The sequence below is a fragment of the Nomascus leucogenys genome, chromosome 7b (genome assembly GCF_006542625.1).
Source record: "Nomascus leucogenys isolate Asia chromosome 7b, Asia_NLE_v1, whole genome shotgun sequence".
Taxonomy (NCBI): domain Eukaryota; kingdom Metazoa; phylum Chordata; class Mammalia; order Primates; family Hylobatidae; genus Nomascus; species Nomascus leucogenys.
Window position 1 is genome coordinate 51,064,832 of NC_044387.1, and position 27,117 is coordinate 51,091,948.

A 27,117-nucleotide genomic window follows, 5' to 3' on the forward strand; every position below is an offset into this window, starting at 1 on the left:
GGCAAGGAGGCACAGCCTGGCTCCATCCTGTTGGTTTTGTGCTGCCCCCTTTCACAGCCCCAGGGTGTGTACTCTTGCTGCTTCCACTGCAGGCTTCTTAACTATGGTTGCCTTCTTGGGGACAAGTAATAGAAAAACTCAAGCCAGAGTTCTCTTTTTTGCTCTGATGCAGTGCACTGTTAGCAGTAGCGATTGTCATGATAGTACATGTAGGAGAGCTCGTTGCACATGAAGCTCATGCTCTCTTCCTGTGGAGCCCTGTTTGGCTTTCTCTTAAAATGTAGTGATTGCCTGGAGCCTCCCATGGGGCCTTCTACATTCGTAAAGTCTGATGCACTTGATTAAGAGGGAGTATTTTCTCCTACCTAGGAGGTAAGCCTTGGGTGAAGGTCAAAAGGAGGCTACCTTCTGTGGCTGACCTGCATCTAAAGGGTTCAGAGTAGCATCTGTAGGCACACTTTCTGGAAGGACTCAGAGGCCAGGCTGTGATAGCTGCCCTTGAGCCATGGGTGAGCACAGAGCCACCCTAACTCAGGGAAAACCAGAGAATTCCACCTTGTCAGGATCCATCTGGCCAAGAAGAGAAGGGACTGGGTGTGAGTGGAGAAGCCAGTTTGCAAGACTTGTGTAGATTTTGTGAAAGGTTCTCACAGAACTTCTTTTGCTTAGCCTGCGGTTTCTTCCAGGCAGGGAGCCATGTGGCAGAGCCCTGGCCGTCCTCTCGGGGTGACTGGGAACCAGTGTGATAGAGCAGTCCTATTTATGCTCAGTCTGGCTGAGTGCTCACTGTGCCACAGTTCAGGTTTCCTCCTCTGTTCCCCTACTTCCACATCTGAAAAGTGAGGGTGATAAAACCCACCTGTCTTTGCATGGCAGCTCTCACCTGACAGCCCCTTATTCAACAGAATTAAGGCTTATGGCAGCTTAACTGGGCCTCCCTCCAACCTTCATACCTGCCTGTTTAGAGGGTATCAACCCATCAGCCTGGCCCATTAGGCAACCCTGCCACGGAGGCGTGGTCTCTCATGGGATTGGCCCCAGTGCCAGGAAAGCACTTGATGGCTTGATCTTGGGCTCCAGGCCTTGGCCACTTTCATTCTGGCCTTAACAGGCAGGTGCTAGGCGAGACTTGGTGCTTAGTCTGCTCTTCTGTGCTAGCAGTGCATTAAGGACGATTGGCATGTGGGAGGGTGGCATCTGTCCATTTGATTGCTGACTTTTCTGTTCTTTGTACTAGCATTCAGCAAATCCCAGACTATCAAGTGCTCAGAGATCATCTTAGTCTTGGTGTCTCTGTGACCATTCCTCCTTTCAGACAGCTTTCTGTGTTCTCACTATCAGTTTCTTTCAGGTGGTCTCAGAATGGTAGGGTCTTAGCCATCATGTGGTCCCTCACTTTTCATTTTACTTCTGAGAACTGAGCTGGAAAGGGCAGGGTCTGCTCAGGGTCCCAGAGAGAGAATGGGGTAGAAGCTGGGTTGCTGGGGTCCTGGGGTCTCTGCTGCCCATGATTCTGGTTGGCAAATGTGCTAATGACAGGCTCTGCCAGCACAGAAGTAGGTAAGGTCACACCTGGCTGAGGGTCTTCCTGGTGCTTTAGCTGGACCGCTGCTGCCTTGCCTTGTAGAGCACTCCTTTTCCTCTCCACCAGAGCTGTTCTGTGGGCAACCCCTCAAAGCAGGGGAACAGAGTCCAAGAGTTCATCCATTAGAGTAGTTACTGCATGCCTATTAGGTGCTGGGTGATTAAAATACATTTTGTCTCATAATGCCCACAGCTCTTCTGTTGAGGTAGGTCTTCTTAGCCCTGTGTCACAGGTTGGGAATGAAGGCTCAGAGACATGACTGGTCTGGGTCATGGTCATGGCATTAGTGAGTGGCAGAGTTGGGCTCTGAGCCCTGGTGTGGGAAGGGAGTTTCCATGGTGTCCATCTGCCTGTCCACTGGGCTGTCATTATCTCCCATGCTTTTCATGTAATGTTGTTTTTAGCTGGTGCTTTTGTTACCACCACAGGTTTGATTCCTGGGCAGGCATGGCTCTGGCCCGGGCCAGCCGCATTCAGGACAAGCTGAACTCCAATGAGCTGAAGAGTGATGGGCCCATTTGGAAGCATGCCACGCCCGTCTTGAACTGCTTCCGTCGGGCCCTGGAGATTGACAGCTCCAACTTGTCCCTATGGATTGAGTATGGCACCATGTCCTACGCCTTGCACTCATTCGCCTCACGTCAGTTGAAGCAGTGGAGAGGCGAGCTGCCTCCTGAGCTCGTGCAGCAGGTGAGGAGGGGGTGCTGCAGATGGGCTTGCCACCCTTCTGTCCAGACAGAGTGCCCTCAGGTCAGCGAAGCTCTGTCTCATTCGTACTTTATTCTTGTCCACGCATCCATGCTGGGAGCTCACTGATGAATCTCCCCATGAGGCTTAAGCCATACCATGGTCAATGACAACTTGGTCCCTGGTCTTTGGACACCCAGTCTAGTGTAGACAAATTTAGGGACAGACTGTTAGACCCAGCTGGTCAGCCATTAGTTACAATGTAGTTGAGTGATAGGGAGGGGAGAGGTGTTGGCCACCAGAAGTAGCTATTTCTTCCCTGTTCCCTCAAAGGAGCTTGTTGGATCCTTGTAAAATTCTTGAGCTTAGGTTGGGATTTTTGAAGTCTCTCTTGGTAGGGGATTACCCTAGTGCAGGATACTGAGTCTGGCCCTTAGGTCTCTGTTCAGTAGGGTACCCTTGGCTCCTTGAGATGGAAGTGAAGGAGCCATACTGACATGTTTAGGCTAGTGCATCAGTAGCAGTAGTGCAGTGGCACTGCACCCTGGAAGAGGATAGGGGAAAGAAGTGTCAGCACCTCCTCCTCTTCAACATTACCATCTTTAAAAAAATTACTGTTGGCCGGGTGTGGTGGCTCACGCCTGTAATCCCAACACTTTCGGAGACTGAGGCGGGCGAATCACAAGGTCAGGAGTATGAGACCAGTCTGATCAACATAGTGAAACCCCATCTCTACTAAAAATAACAAAAATTAGCCAGGTGTGGTGGTGCATGCCTGTAATCCCAGCTCCTCAGGAGGCTGAGGCAGGAGAATTGCTTGAACCTGAGAGGCGGAGGTTGCAGGGAGCTTGAGATCATGCCATTGCGCTCCAGCCTGGGCGACAGAGTGAGACTTGGTCTAAAAAAAAAAAAAATTACTCTTAAATCTTACAAGGGACACGGGCTTCTCTAAATCAGTTACAATATACAGTATTAAGGGCAAAGCTCAAATCCCTCTGGCTGCCCCTACTACCTCAGAAACAGTTAGGCTTGTTTCTTTCCAGACTGTAAAAAAAGTACTTTTTATGAATAAATATGTACTCCTAGAAAAAAACACCAATCTAAATGGTATCACACTGTGTATGGTACTCAGCTTCCATTTTCACTCAGCACCACACTGTTGAATTCTATCCATGATAATTCCTGTGGATCTAGTACATTCCTTTTAACTGCTGTAACCCTATTTTATTGTAACTGTTCTGCACAAAAGTCCCTTGCGGGATTCTGTTTGTGTTGCAGTGGCCCCACAGTTGGGCAGGCTGGGGACTAAAGCTGCTGCCCTAGGATGCAGAGCCTGACTCCCCAAGAGGCCTTCCCTGTAACAGCAGGAGCACCATTATCCTCTGCTGGGGCTCAGTGGGCTGAGCTGATCATGGTTCTTGGGATTTTCTCCCTAATCTCCCACCAATGATGGCAAATGAGATTTGGCAGAGTGGGAGTTTTCCAGGAAATAAATAGGGTGAGAAGTCAGAGTTCCCTTTCTGCCATTGGCACTTGTTTGTAGAGCTTTGTTTGTAGAGGTCCCCCCAGGAAGGGAGCAGGGAAGTCAGGGGGTGGGTAAGGAGACTGAGCTCAAGTTTCCACATACTTTTTCCCCTTGGTTTGTTCTTTCCTCTACTTAGGCTCATAACCTTTGGGACTGAACTCAGTGTTGATCTTATGGAAGCCATTGGCCCAGGAAGCTCAGGTCCTGAAACTGGGTTCCCAAGCCATCTTGCTGGAGTGTTAGGGTGGCAGGAGAGAGATGGAAATCCACCAGGAATACAGATGTCCCGACAGGGAGGGAGGGAAGGTAGGGGGAGGTGTTTCATAGTTGCTCAGGGGGAAAACTACCTTGCAGAGCTGCCTTCTGCCTCCTGGGTTCTTTCCACCTCTGGAGAGACAGCTTCCAACCCTGAAGTGTGTCACGGGGACACAGTCCCCTGATTGCTACTTTTCTGTCTGGATTTATTGTGTCTGGAGGATGGGCTGCAGGACACATGTTGGCAGCTGTTCGAGCTGCTGTGTGCTTCAGCTTTTGCCTAGAAACTCCTCAGAGGTGGTGGTGTAGGAGAACAAATGCTTTCCCCATGATGTCAGTTCTCAGGCAAGGGGAAAGGCTTTGGAGCCAGAGCTTTCTAGCTGTGTGACCTGGAAGCAGTAACCTGACATTCCTGTTGTGGTTCCTTCTCCAAGGCAGTATTGTGAGAGTTCATTGGGAACACCTGCCATCAGCCATTTCCTGAGCCCCTCTCAAGGGCACTCCATATGCAAGGTGAATGAGGTGCCTATTCCGCTCTGAGGATGGCAAGGTAGTGAGATGATGTCTAGTAGAGCTTCTGAAACACAGCAGGCCCTCAGTGACTGTCCCTCCTTTTCCTGTCTGAGGTATTGTGACCTCCACACCACAAGGACAGGGACATTGGCAGTGTGCCCTGTATGGGGGAAGGGGTGAGGGCTTAGCCTCTTTCCAAGGGTCTGCATGGTACCAGATGCCAGCCCAGATGGGCTGCTTCACAGCTACCCTTTCTATCTTGGCAGGTGGCTATTACAGGTGCCAGTGGAAGAACAGGGTGGGCAGGGGGGCTAGTGACTTGGTCCAGGTCACACAGCTACAAAGCAATTCAAGTAGAAGGACATCCTTTTAGCCATTGCCTTTTACTTCAGCACATTTGCCACAGAATCCCATCTTGAAGGGGATGTGATGGAGTCACTTGGTTGGTTCCGTGTTTGGCCCTGCACTGTGATCCTTTCCACTGTATTTCACCCATTGATGATCTCCCACTTCCTGTGTGGTCATTTTTTTTTTTTTTTTCCTGAGAAGTGTCTAACAGAGCACTGGGTAGCACATTGCTCCCTTATTTCAGTCCTGGGGCCATTCCTACAGGGTTTTCACATAAACAAGCACCCACTGGACAGACATCCAAGGGCCGGCTCAACCTGGCTGGATGAGAACATAAGGCACTTCCTGCAGGCCGCAGCAGCTGCCCTTTCCAGAGACTAATGCCTGCAGCCTCTTCCCCTCTCACTGGCCCCTGAGGTCAGGCAAGAAGAGACTTTGGCTTCCCTGCCATCGATCCAGGACCACAGAGAGGAGGGATCAGAGACCTGGGCTGCTCAGAGCATCTCTGTGGGCCTGCACATGCAGGCTTCTCTCTAGCTTCCAGCCCAGAGTTCTGGAATGAGGGGGCATGAATTTGGCTGGCAGCTGACCAGTATTGGAAAGTAGTGCCTCTTAAAAGGTGACCCTCTGTGCTAGCTGTTTCCTTCCTTCAGGCTGTGAGAGGGTGGCTGGAGGTGCTTCCTGCAAATGCAGACTCCCAGTCAGTGGCTCTTAAGTGGGGCTCAGGAATTTGCCCTTCTACAAGTACTCCACATCTGTCTTAAAGAGCACAGAGGAGATGGTGGGAAGTCCTGTTGTACCCCAGGGGTACACACCCTCTCCTGTGCAGTGGGACTGGGTGCTAAATACATGCCCTCTTCAGTGCTGTAGGGCTGGGTGCTGAGTGTTAGTAAATGTCCTCTCCAGTGCTGTGGAGCAGGGTGCTAGGTGAATCTGCATTAGATGCTGCAGGGGGAAAGCAGAAAAAAGTACCCTGATTGACATGGGGTGACCTGAGTTTAAGTCCTGCTCTGTGCCTTGCTTGGTGGGTGCTTTTGAGAAACGCCTAGGCCTTTCTACACTTCAGTGTCACCAGCTGTGAAATGGTGAGGGCGTTTCTGTGTCTTGGTTGTTAAGAGGAGTATAAACTTGCAGATAGGTTGGCAGAGCTTTGTACAGGAAAAAGTCTGATCCCTGGGCAGGTTGAGGCGTAAGGCCAGCCCAGTCTCATGATCTTCTTACAGATGGAGGGCCGGCGCGACAGCATGCTAGAGACAGCCAAGCACTGTTTCACATCAGCAGCCCGCTGCGAGGGTGATGGTGACGAGGAGGAGTGGCTCATCCACTACATGCTGGGCAAGGTGGCTGAGAAGCAGCAGCAGCCACCCACCGTTTACTTGCTGCACTACAGGCAGGCTGGCCACTACCTGCACGAGGAGGCTGCCCGCTACCCCAAGAAGATCCACTACCACAACCCACCCGAGCTGGCCATGGAGGCCCTGGAGGTGACACCATGCTGGCCCAGGGTGGGGAAGCAGGGCAGGGGCAGGCTGGTTTCTCTATCTCCCTGGGCATGGGGCTCAAGGGTCCTTCAACCTGCCGCAGACTTATCTGTGTTGAGCAGCTTCATGTGCAATTGAATTAAAACATCATTTCCTCTCTTTTCCCAAGGGATGTTTATCATCCTTTCTGGGAGAGTGACCATTTTGTTCTTACCTCTCAGAAGAAAATTGTCTTTCCTCACTAACACAGGTTCTAAGAACCTGACCTTGGTGATGACAGCCAGTGCCACATAGCATCTCCCAGGCCCAGGACATTCACACCCTGTAGCCTGGCAGGAGGGAGGGCAGGTGCCATTGCCTCCAGGGTGCAAATGAGACATCCAAAGCCCAGCCTGTGCCCAGGCTACCCAGGTTGGCAGGAGCTGAGCTAGGGTGAGCAGCCTGCTCTCTTGACCCCCAATTTGGAGTCTTCTGATTGTTGTTCAAGAAAAGAGCAGTTCTTTACTCCCTGGATTTTCTCTCATGGTTTCCAGAGTGTTTCTGATGAATGCTGTCACTGTTGCTCATAGCAGTCTTGTGAGGCAGGCTGGGCGGCCACGATTGTCAATTTTGTAGGCAGGAAAACCAAGGACATTGGTGGAGATCCAGATGTCCACCATTTGGTTCAGCCCAGGACTTGAAGCTTCTGAAGGCCCTGTGCACGTTGGCTTTGCCCTTTGTGAGGCTATGTGCCCAGTCTCTACCAGTCCCACGTGCCCGGCAAGCCTCTTGGGGTGTGGACAGAAGCTGCTGCTTGCTTTTTTCTGCCTTTGTGATTTTTTTTCCTGATTATAAAATTAACATGTGTTTGTGTGTGTGTGTGTGTCTGTGTGTGTGTTCTAAAGAGATTCAAACAACTCAGAAGTGTACAGTGTGAATGTGAAGGCCCCTAATGATTCCAGTATGCCCCTCCATAATCCCTAACAGTTTGCTATGTCCCTGTATGTCCGAATTTTTTCCTATTAACATATAAACATATAGTAACATTTTCTTATGATTTTGCAGCTTGCCTTTTCGCTGGACAAAATTTAATGGAAGGTGTGGTGAGCTTCCCTGCCTGCCCTAGTGCCCTGTAGTTTAGCAGGGCGTTTGTTTATCTGCACGGCCCCTTAATAAGTTTGGTTTCCTCTCCACTTCTTGCTATGACAAGGCACAGGCAGTGCATGTCCTTGTACTTGTAGCAGGGAGCACATCATGAGTATTTCCAAGGACTAGAGTCCAAAGGTGGAATTGCCAGGTTGTTTAACATTCTGATCAACAATGGCTACTTGCCCCAAGGTTGTACTGACCGATGAGAGTGTCTGCTTTCCCTCAGCCATATTGATGAGGTTCTCTTTTTAATATTTGCTAATTTTGTGAGCAAACAAAAATGTCTCATTTGGCTAGGTATGGTGGCTCACGCCTGTAATCCCAGCACTTTGGGAGGCCAAGGTGGGTGGATCACCTGAGGTCAGGAGTTCGAGATCAGCCTGACCAATATGGTGAAACCCTGTCTCTACTAAAACTTAGCCGGGTATGGTGGTGGAGGCCTGTAGTCCCAACTACTCGGGAGGCTGAGATGGGAGGATCACTTGAGCCTGGGAGGTGGAGGTTGCAGTGAACTGAGATTGTGCCACTGCACTCCAGCCTGGGTGACAGAGACCCTGTCTCAAAAAAAGAAAGAAAAAAAACTCATTTAAAAAAAAATTTGGGGCCAGACATGGTGGCTCACACCTGTAATCCCAGTGCTTTGGGAGGATTGCTTGAGTCCAGGAGTTTGAGATATAGAGCTGGGGATCTCAGAGACTAGTGGGCAACATGATGAGACCCCCCCATCTCTACAAAAAAATAAAAGATTAACAAGGCCTGGTGGCACGCGCCTGTAGTCCCAGAAACTTGGGAGGCCGATGTGGGAGGATCGCTTGAGCCCAGGAGGTCGAGGCTGTAGTGAGGTGTGATCACACCACTGCATTCACAGTCTGGGAGACAGTGAGACCTTGTCTAAAAAAAAAAAAATTAAATTTGCCTGTTTTGGGGCCATATTCATTGGGCTCATGGAGAAGTGTGGAAACACAGCTTCCTGTTGAACGCTATCTCAGGAGCCGCAGCTTGGCTGCTCTCATTTGCAGCATTGGATCTCCGTCCTTCCCTGTCATAGTGCTCATGCTGTCCACCTGGGGGCATGTGCCTTGGAAGAACTCCACTTTGGGGGTGAGAAGGGTAAGGCCCAGAGGAGTGATGTGACTTGCCTTAAGTCACCTGCAGGAACAGAGAGGAGCTGGGCCAGATGCCCACTGAGCCCAGCATTCTCATATGGCACCTCTGGGAAGCCACCGAACCTACGTGTGGCCCTCAGGGAGATGATGTCAACTCTGTTTTTCCTCCATGTTTATTTCTTCAAGATTTGGCCTCTGCTACTGCCTGATAGAGCAGATGAGCAGGCAGGATGGTAGCCCCAGGGGTACCAGCGGCTTCCATATGAGGAACCAAGGCCTCAGATGTGTGGCCCACCCTCTCCCAGCACACGGTGCTGGCTCCAAGGAGAGCAAGCACACATAGTTAATTTGGGGGGTATCCCATTCCATGCAACCATTGTAGCTATGTAACTTTGAGTCAGCTGGCACATGTGTATATCTTGTGTTAAAAATGACATTTCTCTGAAGATTTTTAACCCTCTCCTGACAAAAATTCTCCTCTGCTATTGTGCCTTCATTCAAGAATCTTTACTCGCCACTTGGATGAACTTTACCAGTTGAATGCTTTGCCCTCCCCCAAGTTTGGCCACCTGATTGTGCATGGGTGCCTTGAGTGGTTTCCTACATCTAAAAATAGAGTTGCTGGGCCAATTTCTCTGGGCTCCATAGGTGGGCTAGAGGTGGAGGGGCTCTGGATGTGAGCCCCCTCTGTCTGGGATGCCTCCTTGAGAGTGCTGCCAGCAGGTGTCTCACCTGGGTGAGGGGGGCCACTTAGCCAGGGCCTGCAATAGCAGTTCTCAGCCCTCATACCACCCACTGTGCCCTCCAAGTGGGAGCCTGCCTCACACCCACTCCTGCATGAGAAGATCAGGGCAGACCTGGGTTTAACCTGGCCCTGGGCATTCCTGGCTGTGGGGCCTTGGGCAGCTCTTCACCCATTTTAAATTGAGGAATGTGGTAAAGACTTGAGGAAATGGGGGAAAGCACAGGGCCCAATGGATGCAATGAGCTGCCTGCCCACCCACCCCACCGCCACTCCCACGGGGAAGATGTTTTCGAGGCCTGTGGGTGCCTGGCTTTGCCTGGGGGCTGGACTATAAACAGAAATCCAACCTAGTCCTTGATTCAGGGAGTCTAGAGTTCAGTGGGGAGACAGATGTAGAAACTCACTTTCTGTGGGTGCCCACTGAAGGGCACAAAGAGAACAGCAGCACTGTGGCGGGAGGCAGTGCCCCGTGAATGGAGCTGAAGGATTATCATAATGAGTGGTTATTACTCTCATCTCACCACCGTGTGCCTGAGTTACTGCGTGAACATTTAAGCTGGGATGCTGACAGTATACATTTTAATTTTCACAGCTTGTTTCAAATTAGTTGTAGGATGGTTGGTTTAAAAGCTAACAAAAACAAGCAGTGTGTGGCAGCCTGTTGCCCTGGTCATGGGCCCATTTCCAGTGTGGCTGACTGGCCTGTGGAACAAATCTTAGCAACTGGGAAGGCTGCTCACACTAGAGGTGTCGTTCTCCTAGGTGTACTTTCGGCTCCATGCTTCCATCCTGAAGCTCCTGGGGAAGCCTGATTCTGGGGTTGGTGCAGAGGTCCTGGTCAACTTTATGAAGGAGGCTGCAGAAGGACCCTTTGCCAGGGGCGAGGAGAAGAACACACCCAAAGCTTCAGAAAAGTGAGTAGCACCCTTTAGGCGACCCCTAGCAGCTTACCCCATCTGCATCCCAGATGGCTCGTTTACTGCAATGTGTTGTTCAGAGGATTACTACACAGTAAACAGTAAACTAGAACTCATGGAGTCCCTAGGACCCATCTGGAAACTCCCATTTGCTGGGCCAAGGTATTTCTGTTGAATCTGAGAAGGAGAGGGTAGAGTGTGAGTCCCCTTACCCTGTGGTCATGTGTGGTGCTACCCCACCCTCAGGGGAAGTCCTGGGGAGAAGCTGATGCCCTCCTGCCCTCTCCACTGGGGCACAGCTCTGTTCTGTGCAGAACACTGTAGAAAGTCAGTTTTTGCTTTGCAGACTCTCACCCCTGGGTCCTTTGCCAAGGCCTTGTCTGCTGCCCATTCTCCTGAGAAGCAGTGAGAAGTGTGGGAAGTGTGGGCTTCTCTCGTGGTGCCAGAGAGCTCGGAGAGACTGGGGCTCAGGTATGGTCCCCTCAGTGGGCCTGGACTGACCCCAGTCTCCCTGTGGTTGTAAGTCATCTCCACAGCCCAGACTTCTTTCACACCAGGCCCAGGTCCTGGTGCTGCCCCATCCTCAGGGGCAAGTCCTAGGGAGAAAGATGGGTTTGGGGTGACATGGGGAATGTTGCAGCTGCCCATTAACCTGATGGACTCATGCTGATTCTTGTGCTTCCGAGACATGCTCAGGGTCACCACCTGCCAGCTTGCCCACATGGGAGCCAGGGGAGGGCTCAGCTCACCCCATCTCTGAGACTGCTGCCTGGCTGGGCACTGTGCGGAATTCAGCTGACCCCTGCCTGACTGGGCACTGTGCGGGGTTCAGCCGAGTGCCAGAGAGGCCTGCACCCAGGCCCTGTGCTTGAGGGCTGTCTGCTTCTGACCACAGATAGCCTGTGTGATGTGTGCCACAGGTGAGCCAGCTCCACAGTGGGTGTGCCCCTCAGGTTATGGGGAGGTTCAGGTCCATGCATGGCAGGCCACTCAGGTGGGCAGCCACTGTGCTCAGAAGTTATAGATACCCATTTTTTTAGTCACAGAAGGCCCCCAGCATACAATGATACTTTCTTTCATTGATTATAATTCTGTTAAAATTTTTTTAATTATACAAATAATACATGAATACATTCTTGTTATAGAACATTCAGGTAGTATACAAACATGTAGACTAAAATGTGACAGATCTCCTTCCAAGAGTTAGCCACTATTCACAGTTTAATTTCCTAAATCATTTTCTGTATATTTATAACACTTAAATGCACACATACAATTGTACGGTTTCTTTTATTTTATAAAAATGAACTACAGAAGGTATTGTTTTGGAGTTTGCTTTTTCCCCTGACAGTGGGTCTGGGCACAGTCCATGGAGATAGTACCCCAGCCACTTCATTCTTTCTAGTGGCTACTTACTGTACCATAGTATGGATGTACCATGTTTTATGTAACCACTCCAATGGACATTTAGAGTGTTTCTAATGTTTCTGCTCAACTATGTTGCAGCACATATCCTCGTACATGTGTGAGCATGCAGTAAATGCAGATGGGTTTCTGTCTGCCCATTTGTCAGGTCTTAAGTTTGTCAGGCTGTCACACAGAAGGCATAGACTTTGCATGGAGAGATGCAAGGGTGCTTCTGAAGAAAGACTCGTTGGCTCCCCTATAGAGCCTCCTGGGGCCTGAAATTCAGAGATGCAGGTCGCGCCCTGCCAGAAAGATTAGGCAGTGTCCAGTTAGGAGCCAGAGCCTGTGTGGGTGCTGTGGGGGCAACTATGGGCTCTGTGACACCAGGCAGACGGGGCGGGGGCCACCAGAGGTGCATGGGAGCAGTGGGACCTGGGAAGGGCATTCACCCTTACCAGCACACATCTGTTTCAATGTGAGGTGGAGACTCTGACCTGTGCCCCAAACCTCTGTTCCCACAGGGAGAAGGCCTGCCTGGTGGACGAGGACTCCCACTCTTCAGCTGGGACACTGCCGGGCCCCGGAGCCTCCCTCCCCTCCTCCTCTGGCCCAGGTCTGACATCCCCACCTTACACAGCCACTCCGATTGACCACGATTACGTCAAATGTAAAAAACCCCACCAGCAGGCAACGCCGGACGGTACAGTCCCTGTTCTCCCTACTGCCAGCCCAGGGCGGCACGTCAATCACGGGGGTGGTGCTCGGACGACTCATTTTGTCGCTTTGTTTTGGTGAGGGGGGGTGCTGGGTCTGGGGTGACACGGGCAATGTTGCGGCTGCTCATTAACCTCATGGATTCACAGTGATTCTTGTGCTTCCGAGACATGCTCAGGGTCGCCACCTGCCAGCTTGCCCACCTGGGAGCCAGGGGAGGGGCAGGCCAGGCTATGGCATCTCACTCTTTGAGCCTTCTTTTTCCCACCTGCAAAATGGGGACATGACATCTACTTTGAAAGGAAGTTAGAAGACTGTGGCCTCCTGGAGTGGCTCCTGGTGCAGTCAGCTTAGTGATGCCTGCATTGTTCAGCAGCGCATTGTTACTGCTCTGTCCTTCTGACGGTTGAGGGAAGGCCGTGACTAGTTCTAAGTCTGTCACCCCTGAGAATCCAGATAAGTTGTTAATGGGAGTCACCTGGGACCATATGTGTGGCCATGCCATGTGGGATGGGGCAGGTGGCGACTGTTCAACCACATTCTTTACTAACATTAGGAGGCTTGCATGCTAGCCTGTAGCTCGATTTCTTCATGTTCTCTCACTTTTATAGTGATAAGCTAGTGACAAAGTACTTGCTGGGATAAGCCAAATTGGTAATTTAAGAGGACGACTAAAGTGGAGTCCTGGGAGGTAGTGACAATGCCGAAAGACACCTGGGCCCTCACTCCTATGTCACTCATCTCATCTGGGCTTGGGGAAACAGGCCTTGCTCTGCATTCCCCAAGGCATAGGGATGCTAGTAGGTGGGTAGAATTGGTCCTAAGGCTCTGCCTCCTGCCAGGTAGTCTTTATAGAAGGGATCCTTGGAGTAAGAATGGGCACTCTAGGGCACCATGGTAGTCTTGAAGTTCAGTCCCAGTACAGGTCTGGGGGTGGCCACCACCTTCGCTCTAGCGCCCTGCTGAGGCCCTTGCCCAGTGCTCGGGTTCCTGGATATAGCATGGGCATCTGCCTCCAACTTTCTGAACTGAGTGGATAGGGCTTGAGAGCAGGTTTAAAGAAGTGCTGGAGAAGGATGACAAGGGGGCCAGTGCTCCATTTCTCTGGGGGCAGGATTTGCTATTCTCAAGAAAGGAAAGGAGACCTGCAGCGTCCCCTCCTGGGTTTGGTTTGGATCTGCAGCATGCGTGTTGAGAGAGAGGCTGAGGATCTGAATGTGTGCTGTGTCTCTTACCTCCCAGAAGGTTCATGTCATTACTCCCAGTCTCAGCATTGACACCTCGCTGCCCACCCCAGAGTGTTAAGCAGAGGTGGGAGGAGCTGACCCACCTGCTCCTCCAATCTTCAGTTCTGCAGACTTTCCCTGTTAAGATCCTCTCTCCCCTTCTTAGTTAAGTTAATCACCCTGTTCCCAAACTTTTACTCTTGAGAATATTGAGAAAACATACTAGCAGCAAATCCCTGCTCAGAGAATTAGTTTTTGCCAGCTGCTTCCTGGGAGGAAGCACTATGCCAAAGTTTTCAGGAGAGGAATGCCTTTCCTGGTTGTCCACATGCCATGTGGCCCTGCTCACATGCACCTGGGCTAGGGAACCCAAGCACTGTCCTCTGCAGCTCAGCAGGCTCCCACTGAGTTCACGCCACATGCGCCACTGTGCTTGGATGTCAGCTCATTAGGGTTGAGTACGCCTCTAGAAGCAGGAAAGGAGGGAGGCAGGAGCGCCTCAGAAAGGGGGCCATGATGCCAGCTGTCCCATGTTGGCACATATGTGTGCATGAAGCTGTTGGTGAGCCACTGCAGATCACTCAGGCATGACAACTGGGCATGACAGGTCCTGGGTGCCAACATGCTAGTTGTTTGTTCTGGAAGTTTGCAGAGGGAGCCATACAAATAAGTTCAAATATGGTTTCAGTGGTTGCACAGTTTTGAACATTTGTTTAAAAAAAATGTCTTCAAAGTGATTCCTGTGAAAGATACAAAGCCATCAGGATCCCATGGCCTATCTTTGCCCAGTCCCAGCCCCGCACTGGCCACCTGTGTGCTCTGCCCAGGCCTGGCTGCGTAGTGCTTTCAGAACTCAGCTGCCTCACCTCTGAGAGAAAGCAGTGTCTGCAACATGAAAATGTTTGGGGTCCTCAAATAGCTGTGATCTTAGAATGTTAAAGTGGCCCTTTCAGTAGCTATACTAGTTCCTAGGGGAAGGCCCAGATTCCAGGGAGAAGCAGCAGATTGCTGGTGTCAGGGGATGTGCTGGTGGCCTCAAGGGGCCACACTGCCCACCTCTGTTCCTGCTTCTCCTTCCTGGGAGGAGAACATGTAGCTCCTAGTTTCCACTCAGCTTCTTGGCCTGAGACCAGCCTTGGGTCTACTGTGGGAGGAGAGGGGTGTTAGCACTGATTGCAGGCCACCGCTGAGCCCTCATACTACGAGGAGGGTGATGGGTGCTTCTAGCCCTGGTACAGCTGAGGAGAAGCAGTCACGGGGAGGTCAGATGGGGAGGTCAGACAGGGAGGCAAGTGCACAGCAGGCCCTGGTCAAAGGATCTGATTTCCAGTCCCAGCTCCATTGCATATGTGCTCTGCAACCTTGGACAAAGGACTTCACTTCTCAATTTCCTCACCTGTTGAATGGGGGTAATGTCTTCCTTATGGATATTAAACAAAAGTGCTAGCACATTGCAGCCACCTCCTAGATGGAGTTCTCCAAGTCATTGGTGGAACTAGGGTAAGACCTAGGTAGCACTGCATAGAGGGAAGAGCCTGAGCTCTGGGGCCAGTCCCCCTCAGTTTGCACCCCACCTCTCTCCAGCTAGTGGCATGGCCTCACAAGAGGTGGAGGTAGTGTCCTCTGAAGGAGCAGCTCCTGAGTGGGCTTGGGCATGGGGCTTTCTGGATCCCGGTTTCCTACCCCCACAGAACAATTAACTTGCCAGCAGTGGGAGAGGGAGCCAGGCGTCAGGACTTTCCTTGGGCATGGTTAGGAGACCTTGCATTGGAGCTGCCTTCCCACATTAGTATGACTTTGCTTCAAAACTAGAAATCAGCTAGGATCAATTCTGATTTGGTTTAAGATTTAGAAAAGATTTAGAAAAATAGCTCCAGGTATATGTGGGTTGTTTGACATTTGATAATAGCTGCTTCATAGGACCCAAATTTGTTCTCTGAACCACCCTCACCTGCAACCTTGTGTCACCTGCACTAGGGTGGGGAGCATCCTGCAGCCTGTGCATAACTCTGGTTAAAAGCCTTTGGAATTGGCCCCTCAGGTTACTCTGACTCTACCGCAGCCTGGTGTCAAAGCCAGCCCTTCACGGAACAGCCAGGAGGGCATCACAGCTGACCTCTGGCCAAGCTGAGAACGAGAGCAAGGGAGAGAACAACAGAGAGAGAAGCTTTGTCCTCTGCTGTGCTGCTGGCAGCTCTGGCTGGTTGTGCTCCCCATCTGCCTAACTTCTCCCTTCCATCAATCTCTTGGAATTTGCCCACAGGGCTGAAATCCCTAGTGTTGAAGCTTCCTGACCAGGAAAACAAGGTGACCTGAGGAGCACATTGTGACCTTCAGGGGGGTCCCAGTGATTGCTCTTTATACATGTTCAAACAACATAAGGAGATCTTTGAACAAGACCTCTACCCCTACCCTGTGTACAGTATGTGTGTGTGTGTGTGTGTGTGTGTGTGTGTGTGTGTGTGTGCGCCCTTGTGTAATTATGCCCTACCACTCAATGCTATGTGCTTGCTCTGTGCTGGGCTCTGGGCAGTTGCCTGCAGGGTAGTAGCATGTCTCCAACTTCATAACTGCCCTGCAGGCTCAGTCATGCCCTTGTTTCCCCAAGAGGAACCTGAGCTGAGGGCAGGTAGGCATTCATCCAAAACTGCCTGCTGTAGTCAGGGTATAGCCAAGAGATACTGGGTCTGAATCTCCCTCCACCCCTAGCCAGAGGTGAGACTGACACTAGGAAGGCCCTGTGCTTGGCCACCCTGGCAGAGACTGAATCTGTGTGTGTTTCCCTTGTCCTTCAGCAGAGGGCCCAGAGAGCTTGGCCATTACAGAATGGCTTGGTTCGTCACTTGGCCTGGCTCAGCCCCGCTTTGGGATGTGTCGATAGTGGCTCTCTTGGACTAAAATCCTTGCTCTCTGCCTGTCGTGCTTCATGTCACTTCAGAACGCCAGAGCCAGAAAAGGCCTCAGAGCTCGGAGGCCTTGTGTTGTGGTAAGTCTGGGGCTGAGCCTCTCTAGGGTCTTTGGCCAACCTGTGGCCATGCCTATCCAGGTGGTCCCATCAGTGCTGTGCCAGGTGCATAGAACAGCACTGGTCCCTGCTGTAGAGGAGGTTGGTGCAAATCAGTCAGTTACATAGCTGAGGGTTGAGGGTCAACTGATGCCAGCACCAGAGAGGTGGGGTTTGTTAATCCCAGAGAAACCTGGGCCTGTTGGTGGGGCAAGAGGCCTTTCCGAGGAGGCAAAGTTTAGCCAAGAGCCGAGGGGTGTGTCGGTGTTTCTTTTGAGGGGTTGGGGAGAGGGAGCAGCCAGGGTCAGAAGAGTGGGAGCCTTGGAGGCTGGTATCCACCAAGGGTGGTGATGCCTACCTAGTCCCACTGACAGCATAGACAGAGCCACTGAGGAGTCTCAGGCTACCTTGAGCCCCAGGTTTTAGGGTGTGGGCCTTACTGGAGAGCCCAGGGTGCCCTGTGCCAAGCCCCCATTGTGGCCATCCATCTTCAACCTCCATGCTGTCACCGTCTGTGTCATGTGCCGTCTGCGCTCATCTTCACCTGTTCGCCCCATGCTGCCTCCACCAATATTGCCCGTGCTGCCCCTAACCCTGACCACACTCTGTTCTCCAGGCTTTGTCTTTCTGCTTGCACCTGTCACGGCTCGCTTCAGGGAACAGCACAGACCCGCATGCTCAGCTCTCAGTCCGGCTCCCTGCTACCCCTGTGACCAGGAGCACCTTCATGTCTGCTCGCCCTGTGATTTGGAGAGTGTGTTTGATGCGCTTGGCTTCTGCTGATGGCCTATCTTCCCAGTTCTGGCCAGAGGCAGATGCAGTGGGGGCCTCTTCTCCACTGCCCGCCTGCCTGCACCTCCAGCAGGTGGCCCAGTCCTATATTTCCATTGCTTTGCTCTTTCTTGCTTTAAAATAAACAACAAAGGCAACAGACTCTAACATACCAAATTATCTTTACAAGGACAAATGTGTAAAAATGCAAATTGTGTACAGTAACCTTGATGCTCTGAGGTGGGTCCTGTGTCTTCAGCCCACCAGGGCAAGGCTATGTAGGGCGGGGAGCTGTGAATGGCAGTCAGTCCTAAAGGGCAGGCCCAGCCTGGCCTCTGCTCAGTGACCTCCCCTCCTAGGGCTAAGGGGAGGTCAGTTTCTGGTTGGAATGCTGCTCCTAAACAGACCTTCTCAAAGTGGGAGAGACTGTAAGTGGAGCTCAGTTTGTTCTGCTTGTTCCTGACGGGCAGGGGACAGGGGAGGCTGTCAGGGAAGAGCCAGTCACCTCTTTTGTTCTCTTCTTTCATTCTTAGCTTTTTGAAAACCTTTAGGAGTTAGCTGGTCATGGCATTTATTGAGCATCTGTTGTGTGCCAGGCATGGAAAAGGGTGCCATGGGGAAAGTCAAGATGATGGTGCCTTGATTCCTGCTCCCAGGTTGGATCTGATGTCCCATGGTATCATGGGGCAGTAGTTGGTGCCAAGGAGGAGTGCCATGAGCTGGCAGATGGGAGCAAGTTCTGGGGTTTGGTGGGTTGGGAGGAATTCCTGGAGAAGGTAGTCTCTAGAGAGGCCTGCAGGCCTGTTTACACATGGAGGTTGGAGAGTCCTACAGCTTTTGGATACTGAGGTGACTGGTGTGGATGAAAAAGAGACTTTGAGGTGAGAGAGCTTGGGAAAGCAGCTGGGCTCCGAGGGTTGGGCTCTTTCCTGTGGGCAGTAGGGAGAGTGATGTGGTCACAGGATCTCTCTCTCTCTGGGCCCTAAGGAAGGTACGATTTTCCCCCCATCATCCTTTGAAGAGCCTTCCTGGGAAGCTCACTAGATGGCTGGGGGATGCCAGCCTCACACCTTACAGAACTGCTTTGTTTCTTCTGGCATGTGTATCAAGAGAGGCTGTTCACCTGCCTTTGGTCAGGGGAATGTTTAAAGCCTCCCGAGGCCTTCCTGGTCAGTGCCTTTCCTGGCTCAGAGGACAGGATGAGAGATGCATGATGAGGCCTCTGAGCATCAGGCCCCTTCAGGGCAGCACCACGGTGTCTACACATATCAGGCTTCTGATATGTCTGCCAGGCTTCGAGGTGCCTGGCAGTGCTCAGTTGGCCCTCACCTGTGAGCACTGGCAAAGAATGGACAAGTGGTGCAGCCTGGCCCTCACACGATGCCCTCGTGCCCACCTGCTGCCTGCTGTGTATCTGCCTGTCTCTCAGGGACCCCCAGGTTTCTCGTATCACTTTTCTTTGGCATCCATCCAATCTTCTCAGCCTGACAATGGACACCCCAATTTCCCAGGGCCAGCCTTGCTTCTGGTAGACGTGTTCTTTTCCTGTGGTTGGCCAGGATTGACTGAGGCAGCTTTTGTCTAGTCAGAAAATTTCTCAAAATATTAATTCCACCCAAGTTTACAGTTCTTAGAAACCTGTTGTTTCCTGGTCGGCAGGACATTTGTGGTCTTTTCTGGGGCACTAGTCAGAGCTGTTCCAGTAGCACAACCATACATCTTCTTCCTCAGGCTTTCACTGCCCCAGGCTGATGGAACAAATGGCCGTGAGCTGTTTCTGATCTTACTGCTGGAGCAAATGGAGGAAGCACACTTAAAGAGACACTGGAAACTTGCATCTTGTAACTAAAGAGCTCTTTTAGGCTGGCCTGGGAATCCTGGGATTGTCCAAGGGATCTGAGCTGAGTCAGACCTGAACAAGGAGGACTCTGAACACAGAGTCTTTTCTCACACTGAGTGGGGACACGCAGCCTTTCTGTCACCAAGCCAGGTCTCTTTTGCTCTGCGTTGCCAGCTGTCATTCCTTTACAGTTGATCCTGCAAATCCCACCCTGGAAGTGGAAGGTTCTGGAGCTTAGAGGGAGGCAGTTTAATAACCAGTTGGCTGGCAGATGCACATCCCCCTAAGGATTCAGAGGGAAGGCTGGCATGGCCCGGATGCATAGACACGAAACATTCCAGTAATTAACAGTAACAATAAAATATTTATAATCTTGCCACAAATATTAATTAGTATGAACAGGTTTTGTGTGGGCAGATTTTTAAAAGAACATTCTGAAAAAAAGAGCAAGGCCAACCTATAGCCTGCTTGCTAGTGCCATTCTTCTTTCCTGTTGGCCTCCAAGCAGCTCCCTAAAGAAATCAGCTCTCAGCTCCTGAGACTCAAGGCTAGATACCTGGACTGTGGACAGTCCCTGGAGGTTCTATCCAGGGTTCCTGTTTCCCTGGAAGGCTGTCTCCACCCAGCCCCATAGGAAGTTTAGGCTAAGTCTGGCTCTCCTACATCAAAGAGGCTTTCCATCTGTCTCTTGCTCTGCCTCAGAACCAGGGGCCCCAGAACCCCCTCCTCACCCAAAAGCCCCTCCACAGAACCACAGCCTGACTCTGACTTCTTCCATCTGGCCTTGCTCTATTAGGCGAGGCAGGAGAACAGAATGCCTCTGCCACCAGGCTTGGCAGCTTTTGTCTGCAGAGCATAGGCAGACCCAGCCAGTCCTCTGAGGGCTCAGCACAGGCCATTAGCACACAAAGTTGCATGTCAGCCCATTTGAACCTAGGGCCACAGGATCCCAAAGATCCTGTGGAGGAGGTAGGACTGGAGCCAGGCCTGTAGGCTGTTCCTGAGGCCAGAATCCCCTCTCCACACATACTCAAAGACTCCCCAGTTCACTTGGGCAGCATGAGAGCGGTGCATTATGGTGCTAGGCTGCGTTCAGCTGTCCGGGTAGCAGGTGGAGTATGGCTCAGGGAGTGGTCCTTGCCCGAAGGTACATGGCTGATGGATGGGGGTCCCACCCCAGAGAAGCCTTTGACCGTCTTCTCCCAGAAGCCTTCCCTGTGTGCACTGGCCCTTGGCTGTGGGTCTGGTAACCTGAGAGATGACCTTGCAGAGGGGCCTGCTGGGAGTGGGGAGATGACAGTAGTCAGCGGCATCCTTCCTTTTCCTCTTGCCCCTCTTCAGGGTCCTCCCAGAGCAGGGGCTTCCTGCTTCAGGAATCGGGGTGGCTCTGGGTTACACACCGCAGTCCAAACAACCCTCCCTGCTGCCTGCCCTGCCAGCTTATCCAACTGCAGGGATCCTGTTCTCCAAGAGCTTTTTCCCAGCACTGTGGCACATTGTCCTCCCTACCTTGACTCACCCAGCCCCTGGGCTGTCCCATCCACAGCAGCCCAGCTGGTGGCAGGATGAGGGTCCTTTTCACATGCTCTGCGATATTCCTGGCAAACTTACCCCACTGTTCATGTCTGTCTGTCTGTCTTTCTGTCTGTCTGTGGCCTCTCTGAGGTCTTCAGTCAGCAGTACCAGAGAAAGTTTGCTTCCCCAGAAGAGGAGGAATGGGGGCTGGGGCACTGTCTGCCTAGGTAGATAGAGCCATTCTTTAAGAGCTTTTTCATTCATCCCTTTTGCCCTATTGATGTGAAAGAATTGAAACTTGGTGTCATTTTAGTCTGACTGGCTTGAAACTTGGTATGAAACCTTGGGTTGACTTTTAGTATTTGAAATCAGGGTCATTTTAAATAGGCTGTGCCAACCCTTTCAGACACACAAGATCTGAAAGGAGCAGAAAGTGGGCCTTGGGCCTTGAGTCCCTTTTGGTGGCTCTCATTCGAAGAGATAACACATCCCTGGACTCCTTCCTGTGGTGCTGCCCCCTTGGGAGTGGGCGGGAACCTTGGCAAGCACCTCTCCCACCTGCTTGCTTCACAGGCCAGCTAGGCATCTCATCTCTGTGTACATAGCCCCTGCCTCTCCAGCTTTGCCCCAACAGCCCACCCCAGCATCATGACCTGCAGGTGGCACCCAAGACTGTGGTGAGCCCCATCAGCAGGGCCTTCCTCGGGGCCACTTAGGTACCTTGATTACCCCTTAAACAAGGGTTTGTCTAGAATCACCACAGTGCCCCCCAGGGCCAGTACCATTCTCTGCTCTCTGTTTTTTTAGATGGTTGGCAGTTCCAGATTCTCACATCTGTGTCTGAGAGGCTCAGGAAGGGCCTGGCAAAGTGTAGTCAGCAGCCCTCTGTCCCTGCCAGGTCCCTTGGCTTGTGCTTGTCCTGTTCCACTGCTGTGGATGTTATTTTAAACAGAGTCCCCACTCAATTGGTGGTTGTTCATCAGGGAGCAGAAGCCCCTGCACAGCGTGCTGTCCTTTCTTGCCCACACAGTTCCTGGTGAGGTCTGGTCACCTTCACTGCCTGCTGGATGGATCCTGGTTCCTTCACATTGCAGCATCAAGAGGGTGTTAGCACTTTGAGAGTAAATATCTACTTGCCTAAACCAATCCTTAGTTTTCATAATGATCACAGCTGGGATTCCACCAAATTGGCAGTTCCTTTAGGCCCAGAGCCCAAAAGAGCCTGTGAGCCGGTGAGCTCGTGGGGCAGCCTGCCAGTCAGTGAAATCATCCCAGCAAGGCTTGCTTCCCGGAGCTTGCCGCAGGATGTGCTGCTGAGCTGTGCAGTGACTTCAGCTAGTCGCAGGCTGGCTGAGGAGACCCAGCCCTAGCCTGTCTTTCAGGGAGACTTCAGCTGCGGGGCATGGCCTGCTGTCTTTCAGAGACTCTGAGGCCTCACGAGCATTGTCTAAGCCATCGGTGTTCTCACTATCAGGGCCAGAGTGAATGCTGCAGGGCTGTCACTTGTGTGCCAGGCACTAGCCACGCCTTTGTGGGATCCCATGTATGTGTCAGGGACAGAGGTAGGAAGACAATGGCAGTCATGTTAAAAAACGTGAAGTGGGGGCCTAGAGCAGCAAAATCATTTGGCCAAGATCACTCAACCCCTAAGTGGCAGATCTGGGATGGGAAAGTGGGTCTGGGAGCCCAACTCTTAAGCTCCTACAATGACCCTGCGTGGCCTCTAGAGGGTCCCCATTGCCAATCCTCCCTTTACACACAGACAACAAATGGGCTTCCCCACCTCTTCTTGATCCCCTCATGCTGGGGACTCAAGTTTGGGACATTTTGTGAGCGCTGCAGGCCTGCTCGTAACCGCCATTCAGTACTCATGGAGCCTTGTATTCTGGCTTCGTAAGTCAGGGAAGAGCCTTTCACAAGTGTGAGACAGAGGTTCCAGTCAGGTCTGTGCTCCTCCACTCAGGGGTCTTACACACGTCCCAAGTCCTCATTTCTCATTGTTCTGTCAGCCCAGCTGATACTGATGATCCACCAGTTCCTGGGCAGTGGACATGGCAAAGGCAGCTATGAAGGAAGGGCTATGGCAGGGATGCCTACAAGGTCACTGTCCCCAAACCCTGGTATATGATGAGACATGGGTGAAGAGGCCAGAGCAGCAGGGCACCCTTTGGAGCACAGACCTGATCCTCAGTATCCTCTGTGCAGGCCATCCCACTTTGACAAGCCTGTTGTGTCAATGTTACCCCCCCATCTAAATGGTGCTGCTTAGGTATTGCCTCCAATATGGCATCAGCAAAACCCTCTGCTCATTCAGACCTAAATCTGTAATGGCAAATTTGAGACATAAGAGATAAAACATGCCCAGGTTCTCTGAAATAATAGTATTGATAAGCTGACATTTTGTGAACCTTTACTGTTTGTTAGGCACTGATTCAAACACGTTATGTGTATTAACCTAGTTAATCATAATAGTTCTGTGAAGTGGGTGCTTGTGTTATCACAGTTTTACATGCATGGAAACTGAAGTGTAAATAATTATGGCATTTACAGAGGCTCTCAGAGATAGTAGGTGACAGAGCAGAATTTCAGTTCTATCAGCCTGGATCTTCCAGAGTCCAGGCTTTCAACTTTTTTGAAACAACTTTATATTTTGCTTTTTTTTTTTTTTTAGACAGGGTCTCGCTCTGTTTTTCCAGGCTAGAGTGGAGTGCAGTGGCATGATCACTGCTCAGTGCAGCCTCAACCTCCTGGGCTCAAGTGATCCTCCCACCTCAGCCTCCCAAGTAACTGCCACGCCTACCTAATTTTTTTTTTTAATTTTTTGTACAGACGGCCATCTCTGTATGTGCCCAGGCTGGTCTTGAACTGCTGGGCTCAAGCAATCCTCCCTCCTTGGCCTCCTAAAGTGCTGGGACTATAGGCATGAGCCACCCAGCCAAACAAGTTTATATGTTGTTGCAAGTTTGCTTACTAGGCAGCTCATGCCTACCCTCCCAGTAGGACCCAGCTGATTAGCACTAATCAGGAACTAAACATGGACCAATACCAGGCTTTTAAGGTAGCTGAGCAAAGGGTTGGTGGACCCTAGGGGACTGTGTCTGCCTTTCTCCTTGTGTTCCCCAAGAGGCCAGTGTGGCATGGACCTCTGTGAGATGATATGTGGTTGCAGTTTTTAGGTGAGAAAGGGACTTAACTTGCCCATGGTCTCACAGCTAGTAAATGGCACAAGACGAACTTGAACTTAGCTCTCTTGGTTGCTAGTTTATTGAGCTTCACCTCGAGGTATGTAAAGTTCAAGACAAAGTTTTATTTTTTAATAGTTCTCGGCCGGGCGTGGTGGCTCACGCCCGTAATCCCAGCACTTCGGGAGGCCGAGGTGGGTGGATCACTTGGGGTCAGGAGTTCAAGACCAGCCTGTCTAACATGGTGAAACCCCATCTTTACTAAAAATACAAAAGATTAGCTGGGTGTGGTGGGGCACGCCTGTAGTCCCAGCTACTCAGGAGGCTGAGGCAGGAGGATTGCTTGAACCTGGGAGGTAGAGGTTGAAGTGAGCTGAGATTGTGCAATTGCACTCCAGCCTGGGCAACACAAGATCCTGTCTCAAAAAAAAAAATTTTTTTAAGTTGTGTTTTATCTCTACTATTGGTTTATTATAGTATCATTTTTTTTTTTTAAATGTAGTTGTTGCCTTAGGGTTAACAAAATACACCTTTAATTCATTGCAGTCTGCCTTCAGGTGATACTGTACTACTTCGTAGGCAGTGGAAGAGCTGCCCATCTTTTGCAGTCGTTTTCATTCGTTTCACTTTTACATATGCTGTAAGCCCACAATACATTGCTACTATTTTTGCTTTAGAAAGTAAACAATAATGTTTTAGAAAAATCGAACATAAAAAGAAGGTCTTTTATATTTACCATAACTTTAACCATTTCTGGGGAACTCCATTTCTTTATGTAGATTGAAGTTTTATCTGGCTTCATATTCATTCTACCTGAAAAATTACCTTTAACATTTCTTGTAACTCAGATCTGCTGGTAATGAATCCCCTCAGTTTTTGTTTGCCTGGAAAAAAACAAACAAACCAACCTTTTTTTTCCTGCAATTTTTAGAGATATTTTCACGGAGTATAGAATCTTGAGTTAATTATTTTATTCTTTCAGCACTTTAAAGATATTGTCAGATATGTGTAATTTCTAATGAGAAGTCTGCTGTAATTCTCAACTTTGTCCCTCTGTATCTGATGTATCTTTCTCTGACTGCCTTCAACCTTTTGTATCTTTGGGTTTCAGCAGTTTCAAAATGGCCCACCTAGGTGTGATTTTTTTTTTTTTTTTTTTAGTGGTGTGGAGAGATCTTTCCCTTGCTTGGTGTTTTCTGAGAATCTTGGTGATTTGATGTCTTTTATTATTTTTGGGAAATTCTTAGTTATTATGTCTTTAAATATTTCTACTGTCCTGTTTCACCCTCATCTCCTTTTGTGACTCCAATTAGCATGTTGGATCATTTGGATGCTCTATTCTGATTCCTCCTGCCCACTCTTTTTCTCTGGGTTTGGATTACAGATGCTCCTCAACTTACAATGGGGTTATTTCCTGATAAAACGAACGTAAGTTGAAATTAAGTCAGAAATGCATTTAATATACCTGACCTACCAACATCATAGTTTAGCCCAGCCTCACCTAAACATGCTCAGAACACCTGCGTTAGCTTACAGTTGGGCAAAATCATCTAACACGGGGGTCCCCAACCCCCAGGTCACAGACTGGTACCAGTCCGTGGCCTATTAGGAACTGGGCGGCACAGCAGGAGGTGAGCAGCAGGCAGGCAAGCACTACCACCTGAGCCCTGGCTCCTGTCCAATCGGTGGCAGGCGTCCTTAGATTCTTATAGGAGCGTGAACCCTATTGTGAACTGCACATGTGAGGGATCTAGGTTGTGCGCTCCTCGTAAGAATCTAATGCCAGAGAATAGTTTCATCCTGAAACTATCCCCCGCAACCCCTACGGTCTGTGGAAAATTGTCTTCCATGAAACTGGCCCCTGGTACCAAAAAGGTTGCGGACTGCTGATTTAACACAAAGCCTATTTTATGATAAAGTGTTGAATATCTCATGCAAGAGTATTGTACTGCATATCACTAGCTCAGGAAAAGATCAAAATTCAAAATTTGAAGTGTAGTTTCTACTGAATGCATATCACTTTTGCATCATTGTAAAGTCAAAAAAATTTTAAGTTGAACCATTGTAAGTTGGAGATTGTCAGTATGTCTAGTGACCTGTTTTCAAGTTTTGATTTCCTTTTCCTCCTCAGCTGTGTCAGGTTGGCTGCAATGTCTGCGAAAGGCATTCTTCATCTCTGTTACTGTGTTTTTTATTTCTAGCCTTGGCATTTGACTCTTGCTTTTTTTATCTCATTGCTGAAATTTCCTGTCTCTTCATGCGTGTTGTTCAGCTTTTCCACTACAGCCTTTGACATACTAATCATATTTATGAATCATATTAATCTTAGTTATTTTAAATTCCCTGACATGTAGTTCCAATATCTGGGTTATCTGTGAGTCTGGTTCTGCTGATTGATTTGTCTCTTGACGATGTACTTTTTTCTTTCTTTCTTTGTGTGTCTTATAATTTTTACATTGAATACCAGATATCACGTGTAGGACAGAAGAAACTGAAATAAGTAATATTTATGCCTGGAATAGGCTTCCCTCTTTTGTTTCTAGGCTTTTAGTAGGGAAAGTTGAGTTAGGCTAGTCAGAAATTGAGCTGGCTTGGGTTTTGTTTTTGCTATGGTTACCTTTAGTGCCCCAGTGGTCCAATCATAGCTCACTGCAGCCTCAACCTCCCAAGCTCAAATTCCTTTCATGTTACTTTGTGCTTAGTAGGGGAGCTGATTTGCCACAAGGTTTTTCTCAACATTCCAGTTCCACCTTCAGCCTTAGGCCATTGTGTGCACCTCAGGGAGGGTACTTCTCCATGTTCTTGCCTTCTCCCTGCAGTAGACTCCCTTGCTTGTTACTCAGTGCGCCAGCCTAGGGTTGGGGACATGGGGTAGTTCTCTGTTGTCTTGGTCCCAGCCTCAGACTTAGGTGGGCTCTGTGTCCCTGCATCTCAGGGGTGGCGCTTTCTCAGTGATTCTGCCCCTCCTTCAGTGGTGGGAGACCTCTAATGTTTGGACCCTAGATGATTTCCTGCCCCTCCCTTAGAATGAAGGTTTTTCCTTTTCCCTTCCCCGGCTGCAGTGGGTCTTCACTTGTACCCTGAAAGCAACAAGGTTTCCTCCCCCACCTCCATGCCTGAAGGCTTCTGTTCCTCCAGGTAGGCTTTGTACCTTTTCCATAGCATCAA

General features: G+C 50.3%; 1 protein-coding gene across 3 annotated transcripts in view; it reads left to right on the forward strand.

Moving 5' to 3' along the window:
• CABIN1 (calcineurin binding protein 1) overlaps positions 1 to 27,117 on the forward strand; it is a 160,912-nt gene that overhangs the window by 68,699 nt on the left and 65,096 nt on the right. For 2 of the 3 annotated variants that reach the window (XM_030815976.1, XM_030815975.1), the window contains exons 23-26: positions 2,014 to 2,275; positions 6,137 to 6,397; positions 10,136 to 10,287; positions 12,219 to 12,397. In XM_030815976.1, coding sequence (XP_030671836.1) covers positions 2,014 to 2,275; positions 6,137 to 6,397; positions 10,136 to 10,287; positions 12,219 to 12,397 — 854 coding nt within the window. The remainder of the gene's footprint in view (positions 1 to 2,013; positions 2,276 to 6,136; positions 6,398 to 10,135; positions 10,288 to 12,218; positions 12,398 to 27,117) is intronic. The other variant, XM_030815977.1, reaches the window with a different exon arrangement.